Source organism: Symphalangus syndactylus, chromosome 21 (genome assembly GCF_028878055.3).
Source record: "Symphalangus syndactylus isolate Jambi chromosome 21, NHGRI_mSymSyn1-v2.1_pri, whole genome shotgun sequence".
Taxonomy (NCBI): Eukaryota; Metazoa; Chordata; class Mammalia; order Primates; family Hylobatidae; genus Symphalangus; species Symphalangus syndactylus.
Genome location: NC_072443.2, coordinates 485,114 through 494,959, shown reverse-complemented (window position 1 = coordinate 494,959; position 9,846 = coordinate 485,114). Strand labels below are relative to the sequence as shown.

At 47.6% G+C, this 9,846-nt stretch overlaps 1 protein-coding gene across 1 annotated transcript; it reads left to right on the top strand.

Annotated features, from left to right (window-relative positions):
- The first annotated feature begins 3,237 nt into the window (after window positions 1-3,237).
- LOC134735511 (TATA-box binding protein associated factor 11 like protein 2-like) lies at window positions 3,238-5,365 on the top strand. Its single transcript, XM_063630809.1, has 2 exons — window positions 3,238-3,378; window positions 4,775-5,365. Exons 1-2 carry the CDS (start codon window positions 3,238-3,240, stop codon window positions 5,363-5,365), a joined length of 732 nt encoding a protein of 243 aa, XP_063486879.1.
- The last annotated feature ends 4,481 nt before the right edge of the window (window positions 5,366-9,846 follow it).

Sequence of the window (9,846 nt, the reverse complement as noted above, 5' to 3'; positions counted from 1 at the left end):
CATGAACCTGTATGTAGTTTCAAAGGCGTGGAGACAGCCTATTGATACTTCAGGGTTGCCACACACGGTGATATCGCCAGTGATTCCAGAGACACTGAAATTTAGTTCAAAACCTTGCTTTACCGTGTTCCTGATTTTATTCATTCTAACGATGATCCACTCCGGAAATCAAACACGAGTACAGAGACATGGGAGAATGTACTAAAATATCGGACCAAGTGGGTTCATCACGAGTGACAAAGTTATTCCACACTCTACCTGCACATGCTCTGCTGTACGTTTAGGATGCAAATGAGTAATTTTTCATTATAGAGTAAAGACCCGAGATTTATTACCGAATCACTGTGAAGCTTCCCGGCACAGCTCACAGATATCCCTGGTGCCTTTTCAGTCTGTTTACGTCTGCCATGTGCCCCCTGAATCACAGAGCATGAGCCAAAAGAATCCAAGAGACCCCATTGATCGGCTCCAATACTGAAAGGAGAATAACATGTTCTCTTTCCTCCTGAAGCAAAATATACCCCCATACGACATAGTTGTATTTCCTCATACACTCAGTTTTTCCTCTTAAAATAGGACTACTTAAAATAGTACGTAGAATCTGCCTTTGGGTATTACACAAATTTCTTATTTATTTATTTATTATTTATTTATTTATTATAATTTAGCTTTTAGGGTACATGTGCACAATGTGCAGGTTTGTTACATATGTATCCATGTGCCAGGTTGATTTCCTGCACCCATTAACTCGTCATTTAGCATCAGCTATATCTCCTAATGCTGTCCCTCCCCCCTCCCCCCACCCCCCAACTGTCCCCGGAATGTGATGTTCCCCTTCCTGTGTCCATGGGTTCTCATTCTTCAATTCCCACCTATGAGTGAGAACGTGCGGTGTTTGGTTTTTTGTCCTTGCGATAGTTTACTGAGAATGATGTTTTCCAGTTTCATCCGTGTCCCTACAAAGGACACGAACTCATCATTTTTTATGGCTGCATAGTATTCCATGGTGTATCTGTGCCACATTTTCTTAATCCAGTCTATCGTTGTTGGACATTTGGGTTGGTTCCAACTCTTTGCTATTGTGAATAGTGCCGCAATAATCATACGTGGGCATGTGTCTTTATAGCAGCATGATTTATAGAAGTTTGGGTATACACCCAGTGCTGGGATGGCTGGGTCAAATGGTATTTCTGGTTCTAGATCCCTGAGGAATCGCCACACTGACTTCCACAATGTTTGAACTAGTTTACAGTCCCACCAACAGTGTAAAAGTGTTCTTATTTCTCCACATCCTCTCCAGCACCTGTTGTTTCCTGCTTTTTTAATCATGGCCGTTCTAACTGGCGTGAGATGGTATCTCACTGTGGTTTTGATTTGCATTTCTCTGATGGCCAGATTACACAAATTTCTAAACCTTACCAAGAATGGGGAAATTCTGTTTCATACCTCCATAATCTGGCCTGCTTTAGCTTTCCTTTTATTCTGCCAACTTTCTCGTAAAGGCGTACAACAAGTTAGACCGGTGCGTCTTAGAGACACAAGGAGGGTACAGGTTCTCGGCAGAACTGATGGAGACGGGAGGGCTCCCTGAGGAATCAGAGTGCTTGAGCTCCCAAAAGAAGGAAGCCCCAAGAGACTCATTACCTCCCAGTCTGTAGATGGCTCTCAGCTCCACACACAAGCTTAGAACATTTGTCATGCCCCTCGTAGAACTCAATACGTTGAGTGGGGTCTGAGTAAGGCTGAACTGCTGAAGACAGAAACAAGTTCCCTTCAAGGTCTCAGAGGTCAGCTCAGGAGCAGGAACACAGCCTTGTTCTCTCAGAGAGGAAAATTGGATTAGCTGAGTGAGTTCAGTGTCCCTTCGCATTTTTTTTTGTTTTTTTTTTTCCCCTTAAGCTGTGGGATACTTGTGCAGAACGTGCAGGTGTGTTACCGAGGAATACACGTGCCATAGCGGTTTGCTGCACCAATCAACCCACCATCTGGGCTTTAAGCCCCACCTGCGTCGTTGGGTGTTTGCCCTAGTGCTCTCCTTTCCCTTGCCTCCCACCCCGCGACAGGCCACGGGGTGTGATGTTCCACTGTCTCTGTCCATGTGTTCTCACTCATCAACTCCCGCTTATGAGTGAGAACATGTGGTGTGTGGTTTTCCCTTCCTGTGTTGGTTTGCTGAGAATGATGGTCTCCCGTGTCATCCATGTCACCGCAAAGAACACGAACTCATTCTTTTTTTATGGCTACATAGTATTCCCTGGTGTATATACCGCACATATTCTTTATCCAGTCTATCACCGATGGGCATCTGGCATGGTTCCAGGTCGTTGCTCTTGTAAACTGTGCCGCAATGAACGTAGCTGTGCACGTGTCCTTACGGTAGGATCAATGACGATCCTTTGGGTATATACCCGGTAACGAGAGAGCCGGGTCCAGTGGTATTTCTGGTTCTAGATCCTTGAGGACTCGCCACACTGTCTTCCACAATGGTTGAACTGATCTGCACTCTCACAGACATTGTAAAAGTCTTTCAATATCTTGACAGCCTTGCCAGCATCTGTTGTTTCCTGACTTTTTAAAAATCGCATACGAAATCTTCTCAGTACATAATATCACATAGCCACGGCTCTCAAGGAAGAAAACTGTAGAAAGTGGTACCTCTCCAGGAGAAAGCTTCGACAGCTTTCACGGCTGACTGTATTACACGTTAACGACAATGAGGTGTTACCTGGAGCTTCACTGCTATTCTTGAAGTCTATCTCATACTGTACATCTGGAGACTTCCTCGAGAAATGTGGGCTCCGACTGGTGCTTTTAAAGTGGTGACCAGATATCTAACAAATAAAGTGACTGTACTTGACTATTTTCCCATATTTACTGTTTTGTGATAACCTGAACATCCTCACTGCCTGCCTTTGCCCTCACAAGTAATTAGCATATGCCTCAATAAAGTTTCAGCCAGCTGGCTCCACTATTCCAAGCAGATACTGTCTAGGGTCTAGTCTCTAGAAGCATAAAGTACAAAGCTTACAAGTACAACTGCACGAAAAGTTGTACCCAAGCTAGAAAGGCTTAAACGGTCCATTGATGGATTGTGTTTCCTCTGGAAGAGGGTACAAGGCAGAGCGCTAGTACACATCTATAGGGGAGAAGAGGGCAGGGCATTTATGGATGGCACACGGCTAGGTGTCTTCAAAGAGGTGCACCAGGGAAGCCTCACTGGGCTCCTGTGGGGCGCCAATGGCCGCGCTCTGGAAGCGCACGTCCCGGATGATGACCTGCGCGATGTTGCGCATCAGGCGCTGGAAGGGCAGCTTGAGGAGGAGCAGCTGCGTGGACTTCGGCTACTTTCTGAGTTTGCGCAGTGCCAGGCCTGTAGCGGTGAGGCTTCTTGATCCCTCCCGTAGGCGGCGCCCTTCTGCCGGCGGCTGCATTGGCCGGGCGTCTTCGTGGCGCCGGCCAGGCGGTGGCTTTCCCTGGCCAAGATGGTGAAACCTGCTCTCTGCTTTAAGAAATGCAAATTTCTCCCGGCGCGCTGGCGTGCACACTTAGTCCCAGCTACTCTGGAGGCGGAGTCAGGGGAGTTGCTTGGACCCAGGAGGCAGAGGCTGCAGACAGCTTACAGCAGGGCACTGCAATCCAGCCTGGGGGACAGAGCCAGACTCTGTCTCCAAAATAAATAAATAAAACGCGATACAATACAATTCAATACAATACAATGCAATACAATACAATACGATAAAATTGAAATAATATTTTCGTATTCCCGTCACACAGCCCAGTCTATTTTTGGAGTATCACATAAACCACTTGTTTCCCTGTGAGTCAGAGATTGTTTTCTCTGACGTTTAAGTTTTCTAACGTGCAACTTCATAAGATGTCTCATTTTTACTGTCAATGTTTTCTTCACTGTTGTGAAATGTGAAATTTGCGATTCAGTGAGGAAGAGAGAATTCTGAAATGCCCGCTGCAGTTTCCGTCCCCCCACCCCGAGAGCCGAGCCCTGCCTCTGACCCTCCCTTGGGTGTGGGCGGAACCTTGAATTGAGGAGCCCGCCCAAACCCCTGATTAGATTAGGAATACCCAGAAAGGATGGCTGTTATGGGCTGGGTCAACTTCAATCATCTGAGTTGTCTATAAGGGACTGAACCTCCCTGAGATTCCATTCCCCTGTGGGTGATTCCTCAGCACTGGCTGTGCAGACCCAGGGAGCTGCCACAGCCCAGACCTGGGCAACACCTGTTGGAGCTCAGAGCGTCCTCCCGGCAGCTGGCAGAACAAACAAGTGGGCCTGGGTTTCACAACCCTGAGGCATTGAATCCTGCCACGAACTCGAATCAGGTCGAAGCCAGACCCTCCTCAGGTGAAGGCAACGGCCACACAGACAGACCCATCCTGGAGGTCCCTCGTGTGACTCTGAGCACGAGGCAGTCACTTTTCCTTGGAGAACTTCTGACCTGTGAGCTGGGGTTTGTTTGCAATACCCAAAATTTGTGAGAATTTATTCTGCGTTGATCTAAAACTAATCTACTCTCCATCCACAAGTTTCTCCACGTTGTGGAAGTGGGAAAACCCAGTGTGTGTGTTTGCGTGGGGGAAGGGGTGGCAGGGAGCTGTGCCCAGTTGTGGGTAAACTACGGCTCGCCGGAAACATAGCAGCCAAAATCTTTGAAAGGTTCTCAAAATCTCATTTGGGATCCATAATCAAACCACCCCAGCTGGAACTTCTGCTGCTACAGCTGCTGTCACGGAGCAGACCTGAATCTCACCCGTGGAGACAGGCAGGCAAACAGGTGTGTCTGCTGAGATGTTCGCCATGCCCCAAGGTCTGACGGGCAGCAACAAGGATGGGCACCCTGCGGACCTAGATGGGCACTTGGAAGAACCCAGAGGTCAGGAAGGTGAGCTCAGCCGTCAGGATGTCATGGACCTCACAGAAGGTGACAATGAAGCCTCAGCCTCAGCTCCTCCTGCAGCCAAAAGACGGAAAAGAGACACCAAAGGAAAGAAGGACAGGAAGCCCGCCGTGGATGCGGAGGAGGCTCAGAGGATGGCAACCCTGCTGTCTGCCATGTCTGAGGAGCAGCTGGCCCGCTACGAAGTGTTTCGCCGGTCAGCTTTCCCAAAAGCACGCATTGCAGGTCTGATGCAGTCTATCACTGGCAGATCGGTGCCTGAGAACGTGGCCATTGCCATGGCTGGAATAGCCAAGGTCTTCGTCGGAGAGGTGCTGGAGGAGGCCCTGGACGTGTGTGAGATGTGGGGAGAAACGCCCCCACTGCAGCCCAAGCATTTAAGGGAGGCTGTCCGCAGGTTAAAGCCCAAGGGCCTCTTCCCCAACAGCAGCTACCAAAAAATCATGTTCTAGGCCCACGGCCAGAGGGAGGGCTCTGTTGGTGCAGGCATAGTTACTGCATTCGTCTTCCAGTGACAGGACTGCGTTGGCTGGAGCTTCTGCATCTCAGTCTACCCTGGATTTACCCACGATCTTAGCGTCTTCAAATGTCAAGCTGACCTTACCTGGATGAAGACAGCAGATTGTTGCATAGTGGCCTTGGCTAAAGGCTTGGGCCTCCGACGTCACGTTGAGGCATTTTTGTATGTCTTTCTAGTTGGAAGAAGATAGGTGCCTGGGCCTTGAGCATCCTGTGGACAGGAAGCTGCATTCGGAGAGGGAAGCCCTTTCCGAGAGATTTCTGCGGTTTCGTGCTGAAGCCTGCTGTTGCCGTGTCTTAGCTTGTATGCCTATGTCTGGGTTTCAGTAAGGGAAGCCTCCAGAGATGTTTCCCAGTTGTGGTCCTGTGTGTTCCTCATGCTCATATCTATTTCTGTGAGTCATCACAAAAACAGTTAAACGCTTCTCCAAACTGCAGAAATAAAAATCACATCACGAAGCATTTTTTTCTCTCAGTTGACCCTTCTCTTATTAATGCCTACTGTGCTTTACGCCAGCAAGTGACCCTTTCCTGTTTTAGGACGTAACGTAGTGTAGATGCATCGTAGAAGTCTAGAGAGCAGCCAATTCCAAAACCACCTTTCCTTCGACGACATTTCTCATGAACCTGTATGTAGTTTCAAAGGCGTGGAGACAGCCTATTGATACTTCAGGGTTGCCACACACGGTGATATCGCCAGTGATTCCAGAGACACTGAAATTTAGTTCAAAACCTTGCTTTACCGTGTTCCTGATTTTATTCATTCTAACGATGATCCACTCCGGAAATCAAACACGAGTACAGAGACATGGGAGAATGTACTAAAATATCGGACCAAGTGGGTTCATCACGAGTGACAAAGTTATTCCACACTCTACCTGCACATGCTCTGCTGTACGTTTAGGATGCAAATGAGTAATTTTTCATTATAGAGTAAAGACCCGAGATTTATTACCGAATCACTGTGAAGCTTCCCGGCACAGCTCACAGATATCCCTGGTGCCTTTTCAGTCTGTTTACGTCTGCCATGTGCCCCCTGAATCACAGAGCATGAGCCAAAAGAATCCAAGAGACCCCATTGATCGGCTCCAATACTGAAAGGAGAATAACATGTTCTCTTTCCTCCTGAAGCAAAATATACCCCCATACGACATAGTTGTATTTCCTCATACACTCAGTTTTTCCTCTTAAAATAGGACTACTTAAAATAGTACGTAGAATCTGCCTTTGGGTATTACACAAATTTCTTATTTATTTATTTATTATTTATTTATTTATTATAATTTAGCTTTTAGGGTACATGTGCACAATGTGCAGGTTTGTTACATATGTATCCATGTGCCAGGTTGATTTCCTGCACCCATTAACTCGTCATTTAGCATCAGCTATATCTCCTAATGCTGTCCCTCCCCCCTCCCCCCACCCCCCAACTGTCCCCGGAATGTGATGTTCCCCTTCCTGTGTCCATGGGTTCTCATTCTTCAATTCCCACCTATGAGTGAGAACGTGCGGTGTTTGGTTTTTTGTCCTTGCGATAGTTTACTGAGAATGATGTTTTCCAGTTTCATCCGTGTCCCTACAAAGGACACGAACTCATCATTTTTTATGGCTGCATAGTATTCCATGGTGTATCTGTGCCACATTTTCTTAATCCAGTCTATCGTTGTTGGACATTTGGGTTGGTTCCAACTCTTTGCTATTGTGAATAGTGCCGCAATAATCATACGTGGGCATGTGTCTTTATAGCAGCATGATTTATAGAAGTTTGGGTATACACCCAGTGCTGGGATGGCTGGGTCAAATGGTATTTCTGGTTCTAGATCCCTGAGGAATCGCCACACTGACTTCCACAATGTTTGAACTAGTTTACAGTCCCACCAACAGTGTAAAAGTGTTCTTATTTCTCCACATCCTCTCCAGCACCTGTTGTTTCCTGCTTTTTTAATCATGGCCGTTCTAACTGGCGTGAGATGGTATCTCACTGTGGTTTTGATTTGCATTTCTCTGATGGCCAGATTACACAAATTTCTAAACCTTACCAAGAATGGGGAAATTCTGTTTCATACCTCCATAATCTGGCCTGCTTTAGCTTTCCTTTTATTCTGCCAACTTTCTCGTAAAGGCGTACAACAAGTTAGACCGGTGCGTCTTAGAGACACAAGGAGGGTACAGGTTCTCGGCAGAACTGATGGAGACGGGAGGGCTCCCTGAGGAATCAGAGTGCTTGAGCTCCCAAAAGAAGGAAGCCCCAAGAGACTCATTACCTCCCAGTCTGTAGATGGCTCTCAGCTCCACACACAAGCTTAGAACATTTGTCATGCCCCTCGTAGAACTCAATACGTTGAGTGGGGTCTGAGTAAGGCTGAACTGCTGAAGACAGAAACAAGTTCCCTTCAAGGTCTCAGAGGTCAGCTCAGGAGCAGGAACACAGCCTTGTTCTCTCAGAGAGGAAAATTGGATTAGCTGAGTGAGTTCAGTGTCCCTTCGCATTTTTTTTTGTTTTTTTTTTTCCCCTTAAGCTGTGGGATACTTGTGCAGAACGTGCAGGTGTGTTACCGAGGAATACACGTGCCATAGCGGTTTGCTGCACCAATCAACCCACCATCTGGGCTTTAAGCCCCACCTGCGTCGTTGGGTGTTTGCCCTAGTGCTCTCCTTTCCCTTGCCTCCCACCCCGCGACAGGCCACGGGGTGTGATGTTCCACTGTCTCTGTCCATGTGTTCTCACTCATCAACTCCCGCTTATGAGTGAGAACATGTGGTGTGTGGTTTTCCCTTCCTGTGTTGGTTTGCTGAGAATGATGGTCTCCCGTGTCATCCATGTCACCGCAAAGAACACGAACTCATTCTTTTTTTATGGCTACATAGTATTCCCTGGTGTATATACCGCACATATTCTTTATCCAGTCTATCACCGATGGGCATCTGGCATGGTTCCAGGTCGTTGCTCTTGTAAACTGTGCCGCAATGAACGTAGCTGTGCACGTGTCCTTACGGTAGGATCAATGACGATCCTTTGGGTATATACCCGGTAACGAGAGAGCCGGGTCCAGTGGTATTTCTGGTTCTAGATCCTTGAGGACTCGCCACACTGTCTTCCACAATGGTTGAACTGATCTGCACTCTCACAGACATTGTAAAAGTCTTTCAATATCTTGACAGCCTTGCCAGCATCTGTTGTTTCCTGACTTTTTAAAAATCGCATACGAAATCTTCTCAGTACATAATATCACATAGACACGGCTCTCAAGGAAGAAAACTGTAGAAAGTGGTACCTCTCCAGGAGAAAGCTTCGACAGCTTTCACGGCTGACTGTATTACACGTTAACGACAATGAGGTGTTACCTGGAGCTTCACTGCTATTCTTGAAGTCTATCTCATACTGTACATCTGGAGACTTCCTCGAGAAATGTGGGCTCCGACTGGTGCTTTTAAAGTGGTGACCAGATATCTAACAAATAAAGTGACTGTACTTGACTATTTTCCCATATTTACTGTTTTGTGATAACCTGAACATCCTCACTGCCTGCCTTTGCCCTCACAAGTAATTAGCATATGCCTCAATAAAGTTTCAGCCAGCTGGCTCCACTATTCCAAGCAGATACTGTCTAGGGTCTAGTCTCTAGAAGCATAAAGTACAAAGCTTACAAGTACAACTGCACGAAAAGTTGTACCCAAGCTAGAAAGGCTTAAACGGTCCATTGATGGATTGTGTTTCCTCTGGAAGAGGGTACAAAGCAGAGCGCTAGTACACATCTATAGGGGAGAAGAGGGCAGGGCATTTATGGATGGCACACGGCTAGGTGTCTTCAAAGAGGTGCACCAGGGAAGCCTCACTGGGCTCCTGTGGGGCGCCAATGGCCGCGCTCTGGAAGCGCACGTCCCGGATGATGACCTGCGCGATGTTGCGCATCAGGCGCTGGAAGGGCAGCTTGAGGAGGAGCAGCTGCGTGGACTTCGGCTACTTTCTGAGTTTGCGCAGTGCCAGGCCTGTAGCGGTGAGGCTTCTTGATCCCTCCCGTAGGCGGCGCCCTTCTGCCGGCGGCTGCATTGGCCGGGCGTCTTCGTGGCGCCGGCCAGGCGGTGGCTTTCCCTGGCCAAGATGGTGAAACCTGCTCTCTGCTTTAAGAAATGCAAATTTCTCCCGGCGCGGTGGCGTGCACACTTAGTCCCAGCTACTCTGGAGGCGGAGTCAGGGGAGTTGCTTGGACCCAGGAGGCAGAGGCTGCAGACAGCTTACAGCAGGGCACTGCAATCCAGCCTGGGGGACAGAGCCAGACTCTGTCTCCAAAATAAATAAATAAAACGCGATACAATACAATTCAATACAATACAATGCAATACAATACAATACGATAAAATTGAAATAATATTTTCGTATTCCCGTCACACAGCCCAGTCTATTTTTGGAGTA